General features: G+C 36.9%; 1 protein-coding gene across 3 annotated transcripts in view; it reads left to right on the top strand.

The window, feature by feature from the left end:
* Nucleotides 1-1819: 1819 nt before the first annotated feature.
* Nucleotides 1820-18848, top strand: part of LOC137478146 (gamma-aminobutyric acid receptor subunit pi-like) — a 36757-nt gene continuing 19728 nt past the window's right edge. The window contains exons 1-5 of one of the 3 annotated variants that reach the window (XM_068197753.1): nucleotides 1820-1936; nucleotides 7072-7175; nucleotides 15621-15688; nucleotides 16918-17135; nucleotides 17753-17835. In XM_068197753.1, coding sequence (XP_068053854.1) covers nucleotides 1881-1936; nucleotides 7072-7175; nucleotides 15621-15688; nucleotides 16918-17135; nucleotides 17753-17835 — 529 coding nt within the window. In that variant the 5' untranslated portion in view covers nucleotides 1820-1880. Of the gene's footprint in view, nucleotides 1937-6458; nucleotides 6554-7071; nucleotides 7176-15250; nucleotides 15340-15620; nucleotides 15689-16917; nucleotides 17136-17752; nucleotides 17836-18848 lie in introns of those variants that run through there. The other 2 variants (XM_068197755.1, XM_068197754.1) reach the window with 2 other exon arrangements.

Below are 18848 nucleotides of genomic sequence, written 5' to 3'. Positions count from 1 at the left end.
GACCAAAATTCTCCACCCCACCCTCCATTAAAATTGCTACCTTGGATGTTGGTTAAGAACTGAAGGTAAACCAGTTGCTTTAGAAAGAAATCAGTAATAAGCCCACTCCTTTTCATCTTCAGTACTGTAAAAATGAAACCCAAACAAGTACAGAAATATCCATAGGTTTCCTTAATCTGTTTATAAAGGATCTTCAGTCGTATTAAGAACTCATAGTAGCAATTCCAAAGCTAAATATAAAAGCAGCTTTATGAAGTACTTATAAAGTCAGTAAGAGGCTTTTTATTTTTAGCATATTTTCCTGTATGATAATGAATGTAGAAAGCATCCAAACCCAAAATGAGATACGCAAAAGAGATCCCACGATCTGCACCAGGAGTGTTACAGAATCAGCATGTAGAGAGCAGTGTTCTGACAACACCATCTGCTCATTTGTGCTGTTTTTTCCTATTACCAGCTCTCTTAATGTCTCATGCATGATTTTCTGTGGAAGTCAGGAGGAGTCTATGATTTATTTTGACATTAATATTTACCAGGCTGGTGTATGCTTTAAGTCGCCAAGATGCTAGAATGTTTCCTCGTTTAAAAAGTCATTGAAATGGTTTTCCTTTCTCTTTGGAGACATTAACAAGTTACTTTGTTACTTCACTGTTACATAAAAGTCATATCCCATTCACATGGCATTAATTTAGGTAAATACCACTAGTTTTGCTCTTACTAGAGCTGTAGCCTGAAAGAAAAATTACTTTGGTTTTTAAAAAGTTTGCTGGCATTTTACATTGGTCACTAAAGAACAGTGAAACAAAATTTCAGGCTTTGAAACTTGAAGTTCTTTACTATTAACAATTAGAGAAGTGAAAATTCAAGATACTCCTGCAAAATTCATTCTGTACACTGAAAATAGATTTGATTGTCCTTTCCTAAAACCTAAAAAAGATATTTCAGTTGCATTAATTAACAATTGTCTTGCAGGTTTTGGGTAAGTAGCATTCCTGATATGTAGGGTTGTTTTAGTGTTTTCAAGCAAGCCTTACAAATAAGGTTTGTGTACTCTGCTGAAATACAGCAAAAGTTCGCACAGTCTGTGTATTTCAGATCTGTTGCATGACTGCATTACACTGTGGATTGATACTCTTTTCATCCAGAAATGGATTACAGAGCTGACAGATTTCTTAAAATAACGATTGTAGATGTGAATCATACTGACAAAAGCAAAGAAATCCCATTCAGAAAAGACATCTTGCCTCAGCCAAACATTCTCATGAATATGGATGATTATATATGATTTATATACAAAGGATTTTTAAAAAATAGCTAGGCATAGAAGCCTAAAATTTCATTTTTTCTCATTAACAAAAAGAAAACCAAAGTTGCGTACCGGTGGTATTGATGCTATACATGTTCCAGAGAGGCTGCTCTTAAAAGAGCTCAGTGTTCTAAGATGGGGCCATGTATTGTCCCTGTAGAAGGGACACTGATATGCCAGAGATGCACTCACAGGCCTGAATAGGAGAGACAAAACTCAGTGTTTGCAATTCTCCTGCACAGGATTACATTATTTTTCACAGCAATTACTTTTCCTAATATTTAAAGGACAGAGGCTAAAATGAAAGAGCTGCAGTATACTGGAATGCAGCTTGTGTTGGTTAGTTGAATTAATCCTGATGCCACCTCTCTGGTTTTTTTCCAAGTTTTGAGATTTTAAAAAGTTGATATAGATACTTACTAATACATTAGAAGAAGCTATTCAAGATACAATATCTCTAGTGTTTAAAGCCTTTGGAAATTAATGTATGAGAAATGCATATGTGCTGTAAAACATTACCTCTGCACTTTTGGTTTTTTAGGAACGACAAGAACTTCTGGAAGAACTTGTGACAATGTGCAGTCTTAAGTGCTGCAGTATCAGAGCCCTTTTTCTATTGCTGCTCTATAGGTAAGAAATATTTGCTAAAATTATTATTTCTTCAATATATTATTGTATCAGTTGGTTTACAATAAACTTACTTATAATTAGAGACCAGGTAACAAAGTAAAAACTTGGCATTTGAATCTTGCCTCTTACATGGGCATTGATAAATACAGAAATACAGGACTGAGCTTCATCAATCTCAGCTGCCTTAACAGATTTTTTTAATTAGAAAGATTGATGAGGGAGAAAAAGAATATTTATGAAGCATATGAACCCTCAAATAAAGGATTACTGAGTACAGAGTGGGTATTGTATCAGATGCTTGATAAATTCAGATGGGCACACGGTCCTTGCCTGGAGCATAGTGCCTTGCCCTAGGACAGAAGCACACAGTCCGCCTAGATTTACTACAAGCTTGGGATAGTAAAATCATCATCGTGCACTAAAAGGAGAGTATCTTAAGAAGAATTACCTATTTTAAACACTGTTTTCTTATTCTGTTATGAAATCGTGAAATCTTTAGGAAATCTGAGTTGCATTATGCTGGAAATTGAAAATGATCCCCTCTGGCTGCACATAACCCATCTAACAGTGCAGCTGCCATGACAAAAAAAATATAGAAATGGAGCACTTAAAATCTATTCCTTCTATAAAAATGGACAAAAATAGTCTTTAAGCAATTCTAATAAGAAAATGCAAGCATGGACAGGTTAAACATTCTCATCACTACTTTCATCGGAAGTATTTAAAGTCTGTGAGCCAATTCTTTATCTAGAATTGCCTAACCTACTTCATCTTACAGTAGATTCCTCAGGATAAGGTTCTGTCTGACCTTTAACTCAAGTGGGTGTGCAAACACTCATTTAGATGTAACTTTCTCTTAGTAGTGGAACAGGGGGAACAGTCCCCTGAAAATAAGTTTAAAGCATCCATCTCCCCCAACTTCTCCATTCCTATAGAGAGGTCTTTGTCCAAAACATGCGCTTGCTCCAATTCCACCTTCTTTCGTCATCAGCTGTGACTTGCTATGTAATGAGTGGATGTCTCATGGCTTAGCCATAATAAAACACTGCTAAAAGACCAACAATTTCAGAAGCACCTGAATAACAAGGAGGCAAAATTCCCCCAGGAGCTCAGCCTGTGGTGCATATTTAATGAATATCAGACAGACTTTGTGAATCCTCTTACAACTTCATCTGGCTGTGAGTGTCCAGAGGCACAGGCAGTTCATTCCCGAGTGTCATCCATGGGCTTGAGTGCACACACAGCACCTGTGGGAGTGCCTGGGTACAGGTGCACAGCATTGAGCTGATGTGCCTGTTGTTCCCAAATCCAGACACAGGTTGAGAAGAGGCTCTGGCCCTTGGGTATCTCACAGACAAGATGATGCTTGGGTACAAAAATGCATTTTTGCAGTGCACAAATCAGGAGGGCTTTGTGAAAGCGCTGTTTAAAACAAAAACTATTCTGCTTGGCACTGAAACAGAGAAATATTTCTAAATAAAACCCAAGGGCTGAGGTGCACCCAAAGCAAGGGCCATGATTTTTTTACCAAGTAGTCCCTTAGATACTCCACTTGGAAAATCTCTGCCTAACATGTGACGAGAGTTTCTTTTACTGAGTAATTTACAATCAGTAATGGTATGGGGTTATTTTTTTCCTTTCTATCTCTCACTGCCTGAATGACACTTCTTCCCTTCACTTTAAATTACATTACAATCACAACATGGCCCCCACTTACTATTAAAATTGAGGCAAATTTATCATTATCAACAATCAGCTTTATAAATGCATGCTATTTGGTCTGAAGAAGGGTTCCCATTTGTTTCAGAGAGGGTGTTTTTAACATAAAGAATGCTAGCCTGGGTTTATGGAATCAGAAACAGAATTCTATGAAATGTTCTCTTTTTTTGCCTGTGCTCAAGAGCAGTTATGTTATTTCACTCTTTGTTCTTGTGCCTGGTAACATGATGTTAGTTTCAACCTCACCGTTTAATAATAATAAAAAGAAGGTGACAGTACTGTCTGTTTCAAAGCAGAGAATTAATCAGTGATTTAGATTTTGCTATAGTTTATCTGCAAAGACAATATAAACCCCCATATCATTGAGCAAAGGTATGAAACAAGAAATAACTTTATTTGCATCCGTAAGCCCTTTGCCTGTCAGTGAATTGCCTGAAAAAAAGCTTTTTTTATTCTTGTTTTCCTGGGGGGAATGTTTCAAAAGCTTGTTCAAACTGTATCTGGCATTTTGTTTATCTTGCAGTTCTAAGGTGTTTCTGTGTCTTTCAGGCTTTCATGATACATATCTTCTGACAAAAAATAGCCAGAAAAAATATTCTCGTACATGTGTCTAGACTGTACTTATGACTAAATAAATGATATATACTACTGTTTAGGGCAAATGTTCCTTTTTTCCCTTCCAGTTACCCCATTCTGTTAAGACACTAACTTGAAAGTACCTTAAATAACAAACAGTTGTTGAGCCTTTCAAGTTTAGCCAAACCCATAAAAATTTGCAGTTTTTGCACATAAGAATGACTTAGGAAAATAAATAATTATAATTCAGCTTTTATAAAAGCAACCAGAGGGCACTGAACCTGATGAGTTAAAGCATTTATTAAGTATTGACAGCCCAGAACAGATAGATATTCTCAGCTGAAAAATAATTATAAATTCAGGTTTTTTTCTGTAAAAGCCTGTTCACTCCTCAGTTGCTGGAACACCTGTTGCAAGGCAATTCCATACTTAAATGCATGCCAAGGTATTTCACATACATTAAGAAAATAGAGGAACTTAGACAGCTTCCCTTAACTATGAAACATAAATATAACAACACAAGTATTTGTTAAGAGAGAAGCTTAGATGCATTGATGAGAAGATGCAGATGCATAACTGGAAGGAGTGTCAGCTTTTTCCATTGTGAATGTGTGCAGCTGTGAGCTCACTGTGGCTGCGCTGGGAATGGAACACGTGAATCAAAGAGCTCTGTAAAGGTAACAGGGCATCATCCCTTAAAACACAGAAACCCCAAACTGCTCAGGGCACAGAACCTCTGTAGGTTCCTTATCTTTCAGCTGACGATCTGCCTCTGAGTGTCCCCCAAAGGCAGCAGGCTGCTCACACCACACACTCACATTTAGGAGGCCTCAGGTTCCTTTCACTTGTTGCCTTGCTGTGCTAGGACTTCTCTAAGGTTCTGTGGCCCAGCAGCATGCAGGGGACCGTGCCTCATTAACTCACTGCATTAATTACAGCATAACAGCTGTCCCAGGCTTACTTAACCATAAATCTCAAAAGACCAGTGATAGAAGGCTACACATCATGTGTTAATGAGGAAAATTATGAACTACCACAGGTCATTTAAGGGAAGGACTTCCATAAAAATTTTAAAGATATATCTTAGAAAATAGAGTTAATGATAATGAACCAGACCACTCTGCAATTGCATATTGATTGGCAGGATAATGATATACCCTAGCAGTAGAAAAGAAACAAGCTTTCCTTCAACATTTCACAACATGTAAAACTTACTCCAGAACAATCCAGTAAAGCTGTGAAATTAAGCTCATGCAGCTCACTGAACACTTAGCTAAAATTTATATGTAAATTACAAAAGGAGAGATATCTAGTCCAAGTACAGTATTTAAGAAATTAATTACATTCAAATGCATTTCCAATTTTAACACTTCTATGCAACATAAAACTGGCCTTCTTATTTATAGTCACATCTCAACTCAACATGACTCTGTTTGTTTCTTTAGGAAAAAACTTACAGGAGAAACTTGCCTTATTTCAATGCTGGCATTACTCAAGGGTACACTTAAGTAACATCATCATTCTTTGGCAATACAGAAACAAAAAACAGGGGGAAAAAAAGGAAAAAATAGATCATTCAAATAGCTAAGATATTTGTGTTATAAGGCTGCTAATGAAAAACAGCTACTTCTGTGGCAATAGGGTCTGGTGTATAAAAAATTATACCACAATAGCAGCTTTTCAAGCCAGTGGACACCACATTTAAAACCACAGTGTGATTTGGCCACGTGCATTCAGTGAGATCATCTCGGCATTTAAGCTTTTCCAGTTTAAGATACCGGATTATTCCTAGTGTCTCAGTGTCCTGACAAAACACCTCAAGCTTTCTCAGAAACAGCAAAATTAAAATGAAAATATCAAGCTTTGGAAAGCTACAAGAGACCCAGAAATATAATGCAGAAGAGAAAGCAGAGTTTTCAGGAGCAGCTCCAGAAAGAGCTGAGACTAAGACATTCAGTGAGGATTTAGCACTATAAGGGAAGATCACAAACCACTGATGGCCCCTTACCTAATGGTTTATGCTTAGATTCTTCTCCCAAGGAGCAAATCACCACAGCTACAGCTCTTGCACCTCCTGTTGGAGAGCTGACCACCCTTCTCCTGGTATTTATATAGGTCTCTGCTCTCCAGCAGCACAGACAATGCCTCTGCCAGCTGGGCTCACTAAGGCAATTAATTATTTGCTTCTCACCTTCAGAATTCACACCCCACCTTTCTCAAATCATTGGGAACAAGTAGTTGCTACCATCTGTGATGTAATTTCTGAAGAGCACACCCTGCTCACGCTCTTGGGGTGCTCACCCTCGGGGATAGGCAGAAAGGGTTTGTAATTATTGATATATAACTTCTATGGATTGTGTTTGTAGCTGTTTCTGAACAGAGGAAGTACTTGAATTCTCATTATGCTTCACTGATTTTGGTCAACAGGATTATTTCTGTAGCCTGTTTAAAAATTGTGTTGTGAAAGCAGGATTTTAAGAGTGTTTTTATGCATTAGTCTCTGAGGTTGCTTTCTGTCTCCGAGACCTAAATATAATGTATTTCATTATGTAAAAAGAAGCTTAATCAACAACCAGCATCCCTTCCACATTCCTAGATTATAACCATAATTCCCTGTTTACAGAAAAAGTATTAAGGAAGATTATTTCTCAGATGGAGTGTTAAGAAATAATAGACTTTAAGGTATAAAAAGAAATAATAAACTGTAAGGCATAAAAGAGTTATTTTCCAATAAGAGACTAATATAGATTATGAAATCTGTTTGGTTTTTTTTTTTTTTTTGAATATTGGGTTTTTTTATTATGTCCTTCTAAAACATCCTCATTTTCAATTCCTTTTAGGTCAACACAGATTCCTAAAGCTGAAGGAAAAGGTGAAGTTCTACCTCCAACAATACAAAAAATAATAAAAGGGTACAACAAGTATCTGCGTCCATTTTTTGATAGTAAGTAGAAAAGCTCTTTCAATAAGACTGAGTCATAACATAATGTGGTGTCTAAAATTCAGCATGAGAGCAAATGGGTTTTTTCTGTACTTTTTTCCTCTGATATCTGACAGCTACTGATCTGGTTATATCTGTTCTGTGATATAATAAGATAGAGTTTAATAGCTTTTGTGGCCCAAGGTGAAACTTGTCTATTCCAAGTATTTGCAAGCTAAATTTCCAGACTGTTAGAAAACTTGACTAGCATTATATGTGTGTTTTCATGAAATAAGCTGTAACATATTACCTATTTAAAAGAGTAACTTCCTCTAATTTCCTAAATAATAACTATAAAAATCTTTGATTAAAGATTTGAAAGCTTTATATATCAAGCTGTTCATAACAGCACAGGCAAATCTTGTTACTATGCAAAGTACTATGTGTCTCAGCTGTAAGATTACAAGAGGATTATTTAATAAATGATTCTTGCCTCAGGTCTTAAAGGTCACTGAACAGATTTACTGAAAATTGTGGGGGGGGGGAATGAATTGAAAAGAGAAAATGAATCGAAAATGTGAGTTCCCTGCATCAGAAACCAATGGTCACCACATTGGAAGAGCTACATAGTCAGTCTACTGCATCAAGGCTGATTTTATTGCCCTGCAGTGCAGACAGACACCTGAAATCTCAGTGAAAAACTTAATCCTTATTTGAGTCAGGCTATTGGATGTATCAGAAATACTGAGGAGTTACAAAGTGGCATGAAGAGCTTGTCCTGGAGAAAGTGCAGAACACTGAAGAAGAAAATATTCTGAATGTTGAAAAGAAGCTCAGCAGCATGTGTCTGTCAGAAAATAAACTCGTAGCGTGAATGCTAGGCAATAGTTCTTAATCTAGATGGTTGGAAATGTTAGAGGTATGAATGCAAATGAAATATTTTATATCCCTTTATATCCTGCTTAAACAAATGATTGACTAGTGAGTTTCTAAGACCATACTGTTACCTCTTGCCATCTATGTACCTGGTTCAGTATGGATGCTCCACATCATGTGCTGTTTCTGAATCCATTTACAATAATTCAAAGATAAACCTGTATTTTGGGTTGAAGAAAAAGGGGAAAACTATTTCATCTGCTTGTTTTTATTGTAATTATCTTAGCTGATGGTAAAACTGCTATAAAGTATTTAATGCTCTAAGGAGACTGACAGCCAAATAAAAGTAACTTTAATAAATAAACTAATTCTTCCTCATTGGAGATGATGCATAATGTAAAATAACTGTGTTCAGTGGCCATTAATATATTTTATTAATTACCTCATGTTAGTACTAGAGATATGTTGGCACTGCCATGATGAGTGTGCTTGGGTGGACAACAGAATCTCATTTCAAAATCCTGTAATAGCAATTAAGACCTACCGTAAAGCATATTTGAGTTACAAATCTCCCTTTTCTCTATCTTTTTTCCTCAGCTGTTGTATCACAGCAATGCTATAGTTATTTTTTTGTCTGGATGTTTTGCTCAGAGGGATGCTAGGGCTCTCTGGATGTGCCTAGAAATCCCAGAGGAGCTCGGGCACAGATCGAGTCTGTCACACACAAAGCCAGTCTCACACCTCCAGACAGCGCCAGCATCGCTGCATATGCCCACTACAGCTCAGGCATACAAACTGCCTCAGAAACCTTTGATGGATCTTTATTAGCTCTAGTGCTGAAGGAATGAGATGACACTCTGAAAAACATACATTTTATTGATGCCACTTCTAAATGCAAGGTTGGTGGTTTTGTGAGAAATTACTTTGAAGGAATAATTTGAGTTAGGATGACTCAGGCAATGCTTCTCCTGATTTTTGAACCTGTAGCTTTTTGTGGGATCATTTGGGATCACTTTCCCTTTTATAGAGGAAGGTGTGCCTGGGCTGGGGAGTGATATCAGCCTAGTCCTGACCCCTCTCCATTACTGGCAGGGTGGACTACACTTTGCACAAGGGTCAGACTGAGGAGAAGCGATTGCTCTTCTCAGAAGCAGAGCTAGCAAAGCACCTAAATCCTCTGCTAAACAAACCTGTGGAATTTATTTATCTCTGTGACCACAGCTATGCTAGCTTTGTTCCATGTGATATTTTCCTGATTTATATGGTGGTTTTTTGCCTGCAGCTGATGTACCTTGTGCCTGTTCTTGGTAACTGGCTTTACTCAAGAATGACATCAATGTCTGCAGCACAGCTGTCAAAGAAAGAGCTAGTGATGCCAGAGTAGCAATTAGTCATTGATACTTCTTCTGTGACTTCCCCCTGTCCCCACTGCCCCCAAATCCTTACTTCCTTTGGGATGATTTTATGCAATCATACTCTTGCAAAATCAGTGGCACTGAACTTCTTAATATTTAAAAAAATAGGGTTTTAGTCCTAAAAAGAAAGGTATAAACAAATGTCCATGAAATGACAGTTCCTTTCTCCTAAAGCCAGAAAAACCAGAAATGTTTACTAGTTAAGTAAAATTTACAGCAGCTCATAAATTTTTAGTTTTATAAGCCCTCCATTTGCTTATTAATTTGTTTTTGGTCTTTGTGCTAGGACTGACAGATGACTGGAAATGTCCAAACCACATACCCCAACTGGGGCAGTGTCATTAACAAGGGGACTATGAAGATATTTTTCATTTGAGTCCAATGACTGCATAACAACAGAACTGTTTTCTCCTCTCTGCGTGGATTGAATCTACTGCTTTTCTAGATTTTAATTCTGGATTTACCTCACCTTATTTCTGTCATCTCCTCCTGCACAGTCACCCCTCCAGACCCCGGCTGTGCAAACGTTGCCATTCTGTGTAACACAGACTGTCCTTCCCACCTCTAAGCTCCTACATCAGGTGCCCAAAGTTGGATTAGTTGAAGCCAGCCTTAGTGTGTCAGAGGCCTGCAGACAAATAAAACTGGCTGTTTTATGTTTGTCCATGGTGGGTGGCATGTACCAGTTGCCTCATTGTGAGGGTACTTCAGACACTGTTAGCACAGAGGAATCTCAGCTGGGCTGGTTATTTAGCTCTGCCCTCATCTGAGTGTTGCTATTAAGAAAGTTCTCTTTCCTTATCTGTAGCACTTCAGTGTCCCTCTTTGAGCTGGTTCATCAAGCAGGTCTTCATAAATTAAGCAGATAGGTGCAATAAAGAATAAAAAACCCCCAAACCCCTAATCTGGAATGAATGTAGCCATTCTTTGGACTGGAATGTGAAATGCTACTATACTAATGTTAGCAAATATTACTCCTCAATATAATAGGATCTCTCCTACTCTTACAGATATATATGGAATACTTCTATAGAAAAGCTGGCATAAGGGATTTAAAAATCAACAATTATTTTCCTTAAATGTGCTACATTACCATGACACTTTATCTCAGCAATAGAAGTTGATTTCCACCTCTGCTGGAACCATGTAGATCAATTTTATAACTTTATGTGCTGTGCCAAACTCTCTGAATTAATGAGCAATTCCTGCAGACTTCAGTGAGCCTTGGATTAGGTTCATAGGGTTGTTAAGGGATGCATAAAATCTTGTAAATAATTTTATACAAATAGATTTTGTTCTGTGATTGAATGTGATAATTTAAGTGTTCTAATTAAAAAGAGAGATACTAGGAAAAGGTCACAGCTAAGTATATTTGAATATGGAAGCTGCTTTCAAGTGGTACAGAAAAGTGTCATGCTTAAATCAGTTATTCTAAATCACATTTAAAAGATTATTTTCCTTTACTTCATAATGAGTAGTACATTTCATAGACTTGAGTTTAATTTAAAAGCAAATAAAATTTTTGGGTCCAGCCTTCTGTCTAAGACCTGTCATCATGGGGCTTTTCCCCTCAGATGTTGTTTATATTAATTAAGCTCTATAAATTTAATTAGATGAAGGCATTTTATTCCTCAGAAGTGTACAAAAGACACAAAGAGATATCAGAATGTTAGCTGTGTCTAACACCCTTTGGTTTAGTGAGGCAAACTCGCAGGGCACATGAGAAAGAAATACCGAATAAACACCATCTAAAGACTATTTTAAGTCCCAGCTAGCCAATATCTAATCCTTTAGAGAAAAGCAAAAAGCCCAGAATATGTAAACTTCAGCATACCCCTGGTAATGGAGATTTTCCTTTTCCCAGAAGACACACTAAGAGCATCTGATTGCCACCAAACCCAGCTTCCTGCATGCAGGACAGTTTGGCTTTTGGTTTTTGGGTTCTCCCCTGCCTCTCCAACCCCTCCAAAGACTCCAGAGACTCTAAATTATAAATGGTGGTTATGCTCAGATAGTAAAAAATCAATTTATTTGTAGTTTTCTGTTGTCTCCAGCATCCATAAACTTTGCTTTGCCAAACAACTAACTACTGCATGCATTTTCTGACGTGGGACAAGTCACCTTTCTGACTTCTCTTTGAGGAGCAGAGTAAACAATGCTCCTTGATTTTTATGTTACAGGATTTGATACTAAGCTTCCAGATTTTTTTTGTCTTTTGGAATAGATCTCTTTCTCTCAACCAAACTGTGTCTGCTGTTTGCACATTTTATTTAAATGCGGAAAACAAATCTTGTCACAGTCATAACAGTCTTGCCAATACAGAATAGATTGCAAGATAACTTAATTCTGTGCATTACTCCCCATTGCAATAATGGGAGTTATTATGCCAAAGCATAAGATGGAAAGAGCATGTTAAAATGATTATCTGTGACAGCCTCTAAATCCTTTTCAAAGGCACTGCTTGCCAAGATGGTTTCCTGTCCTGTGTGTGCTGCCTGTCTTATTTGTCCCCACATTAATTGCTTGCATTTGGCTGTATGGAAACATGGGGGGTTTGACAAATGATTTAACAAGCTGTTGTTAACATGGTCCCCACCAATTTTTGTCTTGTCCACAAACTGTACCAGCAAAGCAACATCAATGTCTAAAAATTATTGATGCAAACAAATAGGATTGAAACTGATTCGTGCTAGAAATGGGTCTATCTTCTGATGCCTTCAAATCAAGAATTACAGTTGAGATCTGTCAGAAGGCCTGTCTTAACCTGTCTGCTTTCTTCATGTAACTATTTGTCACGAAAGATGTCTTGTGGCAGGAATTTAGATGCACTGAAAAAATCTAAGCATTATGTAAGAATTCTGTAATACTCCAAAGTAAAGCTGGCAATCAGAGAGAAAAACTAGGTTTTTAGGAAGCTATAATGAATTATTCTGGTGATCATTTTCTTTCTAATTCTCTGTTTACTTGCGGTATTTTATCCAGTATTGCTGAAAAGATGAGCCATTCTTCCAAAAAGCCTTTTTAGGCCTTTCGGAATGTCAGAATTGCTTTGAGTTTTCTTAAACTAAATGAAAAAGGGCTCATGCTAATGGCTCAGCACTGGAAGTTGTTGATAGTGCTGATCCATTGCAGTAGTAGGTACACACATGACACAGTGGTGGTTTATTTTGCTGCTACAGACTGGGATCATTGCAGTGAGTGATTCAAACTTAATTTTTAGGTATGCTATCTGCCACTCTTCTGGCTGCTTTCCCATCTGGGGTCACTATGACTATCCATAAAGGGCATAGAGGAACAGTTTACATAAATTGCAGTAAAATTAAAACGTGTGTTGCTTAGGCTGCACAGCCAGTGCTGTAACAAGGCACTCCCTTTGGCAATGCTCTGCCATGCTTTGAAGATTCTCTTCAATAATGCAGGACAGAGTGACTTCAGTTTTCTTCTGAAGATCGGTAGATTTCTTCTGATGTTGTCATTATACATAGAACTTCTGCCAAACATATGGAAATGTAGGAACGAACTGCCTCATCTGGTTTGCTGCCCAGTTCTTGACACTGTCAACAGGAGACCTTTCAGAGGAAGTTCAGAGGAAAACCTGGTGAATAATTATGAACAGACTCATTCTGTTATTAGTACTTTACAATTTATGGTGCCTTACTAAATAAACATTTATCCTCACATGCAAAAAAGAAATCAGCATTTAACTATTAATCTTGTTCTGATTTAATTAATTGCTGGAGCAAAGCTGTTCTCAGCATCTTTTATATTGTGTTAATAAAGATCCTTTCCATAATTTGTTTTCCTGCACAACTCCTCCCATACAGCACATTGCTGTATCCAGGGTGATGTAATTTCTGCTGAGTTTTTGTGGATGCTGGGCTGGGCAGGCTGGGTGCTCTTGGGCAGTGAGAGCTGTTGGCTGGGGCGAGTGGAGCAGGATGGTTTTGTCCTGACTGTGCTGCCACTCCTTGGCACTTGAACCCCAAGGCAGGTCTGTGTTCAGTCAGTTTGAGCTTGAAGTACGTCTTAACCTGAGCTGGATGTCTTGTGGTGCTTGGGAGTCACCCAACACTGCAATGCTGTTGTGTTACTCAGTAATATTTTGAAAGATATTTCAGCAGAAAAGAAAAAAAGGATCTACAAAGTTCTGTTTGTCTGATTCCAGAGAAATTAACCCCTGCTTAATTTCTGTAGTCTTTCTGGAAAGTCAGCTTTCCCCCTCATATGCCGAACAACCTAGCACTGGTGATACTGAAATGCTGCTTATGGACATTTTCCCTAGTCTGTATCACCTTACTGGGCAAGGATCAGGTGTTGTTCCTAATAAAAATCATGATATAATAGGAAGAGTCGGATTATTCCCAACCATGATTCCTGCATAATCATCTGAACACTGCATTGTCCTCTCCTTGGGGTGGTCCATCATTAGGCATGTGCCTTGCTGGATGGGGTTCTTCCCAAATGATCACGTGGTAGTTGGAAATAATATGCTCTGTTACAGTCACACATGGGAATCTCTAGGAAGACATAAAAAACCCCAGAATATGCATTATAAATCACATTATTTCAAAATTCAATGGTTTTTGAGGGTCTGACATATCTTTTGAGGCTGGCAATATTGTACCTGCAATTATGATATAGTACAATGGTAAGTATAAATATTAATTGTTGTGCCTCAGGTAGCTGGGATGAGTTTCTTAGGGGTTGAGCTTTAATCCTAGAGGGAGAAAAAATGAATTTATTCTTGGAGCATCAAAACAGGAAAAGAATGGAAAGAAACAGAAGAGAAACCTGTCAATGATCTGAGAGTTTTTCAGTCAATTTTGTTTCAAAGTTGACCTCCAAAGTCTTTTTCCAATATATGAACAATAGTTTCTAAATCCAATGTATAATTTAATAGTATATAATTAGCATATTAGCAGCAGGACATGCTGCAAACCTGCAGTCCTATTTTAAGCTGGAGCTTTATATTTAAACTTTCAACTGAGTCCAGAACAAAGGACTTAAAGATTTTTTTTTCAGGAGTGACAGATGTGTAAGGATTTTAGCACATGCATTAGAAATAGAAAAATATTTTGGAAAAAAATAAAAATGCTAACAAACTTACACATCTTAGAATGAAACATTTTTTTTTTTTAGTGTTATTCAGGAGGGTGGAGTTGGATTCCATGTTCCTCTGGATGCCATTTGGGGCCATACAGAAGATTTCTACAAAATGCATTGCAAGGAGCCAAGAAGGGCTTTCAGCCATGTGCCTGTGAGATAGGGGCACTCCAGCTGCAGAGATATTAGCTAAAGTATTTCTTCATTTCTTTGTGCTGTGTTCTCTTCTTCTCAATTTCTTGGAAAGAGGCACTGATTTAATATCAATTTCTTTGTATAAGCACTCTTAATTATTCTGCATATATTCAACCAGGATTAATGTCATGTTTCCATCAAAGCTCTGCAAAAATTCTGCATTTTAAAATGCACAGCTTGTGATCTTCCTTCCAACAGTGTGAAATGCACATTCAGGAGGAAATGGGAATCAGAGCATACTGACATTACAATAACAACTACTTAGTAAGGTGTTTAACTACACTGAATAGACTTCAGCTTATGACAAGTTTTCCTTTATAAATGAAGGTATTTAAATCACAAGATCCCTGCTAGCTGTCAGAGGCAAGATATTAAATCACAGTGATACAATATATACCATAAATCCTTAAATGGACAGTAAAGAAAGTCACTCAGCCCATCTGGATATGAACCATGTGACATTGCCAGGTGAAACTTCTTACTTCACCCACATCTGAGGGACCAGATGTTGCAACTGGGAGAATTCTTTCCACTGCTCTGCTCCTCACAGCAGAAGAGTGTGATGTACCATGGGGATTGTGCCTTCCACACCTTATTGTGTAACATTTTCCCCAGCCCATTTTTTTCTGGAGAAAAAAACCACATAAACCAAAAAGTATTTAAGAAATAAAGCCTGTTTCTGAAAACTAAAATAGTTTTAGCTCAGAAGTATGACATTTTGGATAAGAATATGAAAATTCTTGCATAATCTGTGTTTGAGGAATATTTAAGGTAACTTCTAAACAAAAACGAAATATTTTGCAGACAGTTCTCGTGAACACTGAATATTAAAGAATTATGAGCTACATTCTGACTTTCTCTTTTTTTTTTTTTTTTGCAGATGGTCCTGTGTCAGTTGGAATGAGTATGGATATTGCAAGCATTGATACAATATCAGAAATAAATATGGTATAGTAGTTTTTGCAGTCTTTCTTTTTGCTTGTTGATAAGCTGATATCTTGTGCTTACAGCTGCTGGCAATACAACTTTGGGCTTGTCTCCTTGTGAAGTCCATATGGGTTAGGAGATGGAATTCTCTTTTTCACAACACATTGTGTTTATAACACTATAATAAGCATAGAAATGCAGCTGTGAATCCCACCTCTCACAGATACAAACAGAAATCTGCTACTGAGTATTAATCTTAATGAGAAGCATGTGGATCAATTCTTATTTTCCAGCTGAAATGTCTAAATCTTTATGCATTTCAGAAAAATAAAGATGTATTTATGTGCCTTTGAAGCCACTCTCCCTATGATTAGATCCAGCTGAACTCAGGCTGTTTTTCTCTTCTATTGTTGCTGTCACACATTAATTTATTCCAGCTGTGTTTCATTTAATTTGTATCATTTGTTCTTGAACAAACTATGAAATGGAATGTACTTTTCTACTTAAAGATCCTCCACTGGTACACAGAAATAAAAAGAAAAAATAATTACTCAGATATTAAATATGAGGATATTAGTAATTAGTGATTATTAATTACTATTTAGAAAGGGGAAATAAGGTCAGAACTTCAGATGAATTTATAATATTGATAAAAACATACCATAAAATAAAAAGTTGTATTAAAAGTGTTAACAAATAATGTGATCTTAATGTAGGACTGCAAGTCATATCTAAATTGAAGGGGAATTGGACTGAGTGCTGTGTTCAAGGTCTTGATAGATTTGGTAACATTGTTTCCTTTGTGATGCTAAAAGGAGAAATTGTGCTGAAAGATTCCTTTCCTGTTTCACTAACTTCTTTTATTTATATGAATTTATACTACTTTTTGCCATGTGCTCTTAAAAACTTATTAGCTTGTGTGAATGAGATTTGGAACCATGTACATAAATCATTCTAAAACTTCAAGTTTTACAGAGCCAGATTATCTGCTTACAAAGCTCTGATGACTTCAGCTGATTCATAGCCCCAGACTAAGGCCAGCAGCTTTTACTGTAAATGACCATTAGAACAAAATATACCAACCTCACATGGAGTTCTAGAAAATTTGACAGAATTCAGTACAGTTGCTCTTGGAGTGCCAGGGACATGGAGAATCACATTTTGTGCCCAGCAGCTGTTTCCAAATACTTCTGCAAAAGCGAATACAGCACAGGCTCCCTTTGTACGACAATTTTGATTTTCTCTTTCAGGACTACACAGCTACCATATTTCTAAGGCAGCGATGGACTGATGAGAGGCTTTGCTTCGATGGTAATAAGAGTTTGAGCTTAGATGGTCGACTTGTGGAAATGCTTTGGGTACCAGATACCTTTATAGTTGATTCCAAAAAGTCTTTTCTTCATGATGTCACTGTCGAGAATCGCCTTATAAGGATATACCCCAATGGAACAGTCTTGTATGCTATAAGGTATGTAAATATCAGCCTTTATGATTGTGTCTACTTATGATTTAAACTTCCCAGGTTCTGCTTAAGAAAATGGATCTGTTTGTAAAAATAGGGTCTTGTAGTTTTAAGAATATGTAATATTCTTGATCAATATGAATAAATCCTTAAATTTAGTAATGGATCTTCCCTACGTAGCCCCTTTTGCTTTTGTGCAGGCTGAACACAGGAATTGCATGTTGCCATTCCAGTTTGCAATGAAGCCATCACAGGGGAAAACAAGCTGTGATGATGGACTTGCATGATGTATTGTGAATTACTCTTTGTAAAAGGTTTTGATAAATACAACAAAACCTTAACATATATTGCAAATATCAAAGGAAAATGTGCACTGTAAGTGAGAAGGGAGCAAAGGGTGGCCTTTTTAGACCGTCACTGAACTCAGCTGTTCTGCAGTGGTTTTTGTTTGGGATTGTATTATTCTTGTACATTCGATAACAGTAAATAATAGATTTTTTTTTTTCCTCACAGTAGATATTATGCTGAAAGTATTATTTCAAGAAGGATACATGGCATTTTTTTATTTTTACTGTTGAACAAATTTGTCCCATTAACACTTAGAAAACTTTTTTTTCCCCAAGGATCACCACAACTGTTTCATGCAGCATGGATCTGACTAAATATCCAATGGATAAACAGACATGTACTTTGCAACTGGAGAGCTGTAAGACACGTAATCCTTATTGTTTTATACAGTTAGAAAAATATCTGTGATCTATTTTTGCTAGATATTACCAGAGTGGCTGTAATTTCCATAGAAGGCAAGGGATGTTATGTGGCCATTCCCTGTTGAACTACAGTGGTACCTTTGTGCAAAGATGTGTGTACATATGTGCACACGACATCACTGAAAATGGCATGGCAGTACTGAACTGCTGCAGTGCAAGTTAATAATTGAGCAAAATCTTGGGAGATTCTCACAGGCTTGGTCTTGCAGTGCATCCTGCAGTTACTGTCTTGGTCTTCAGAGGGAGTTCTGTGAGCAGGAATTTTCTAGTGCACATGAGATAATTTTTTTCCCCTTTAGAGAGTATGTAATTTTTTCCCCTGATATAAAACCCCTTTAGGAAAGGAAAAAATCAGAATAAGGCTTATTTGTAAGGCATATAGTTCATATTTCATAATTTACTGTTTTCAGATCTTACTCTGACTTATTTCATTGTCTCTGTATCAGTGCCCTGGTAAAAAATGTGATCAATTGATGAACAAGAGTAAATATATATTTTTTCATTTTATCAATCAATATCCTCATATTTTCTTTGAAATAGGTCCTCTAATACTTTGTAGGCATGGTTATTTTGCAAACACACAAAAATTCACTTTTTTAGTTAAAAGTTTGCTATTATTCATATGACAAGACTCTAGAAAATAATTTTTGCATGAGATAACATAGAAGAATAACCAGTTCTGTAAGATGAAAATATATATTTAAAATATGTGTCAATACATGCTCAAAATATTTTGGAAGGCTTTTCAGTACTTGTCAAGTTTTATTCTGTATTTTTTCAGGAGTGTGTGTTGTTCATCTCTTGTTTATGAGCAATTAGATTGCCACAAATTTTCATTTTAGACAGAGTCACAACGGAAATGAACCCAAAGCCTTCTTCACACAGGCATCCCTCTAGAATAACCAGTTTTATGAGATCTGTTTAACAAACAGTGATTTGAATTAAAATT

This window comes from Anomalospiza imberbis, chromosome 8 (genome assembly GCF_031753505.1).
Source record: "Anomalospiza imberbis isolate Cuckoo-Finch-1a 21T00152 chromosome 8, ASM3175350v1, whole genome shotgun sequence".
Classification (NCBI taxonomy): Eukaryota; Metazoa; Chordata; class Aves; order Passeriformes; family Viduidae; genus Anomalospiza; species Anomalospiza imberbis.
This window is presented reverse-complemented; position numbering and strand designations above follow the sequence as displayed.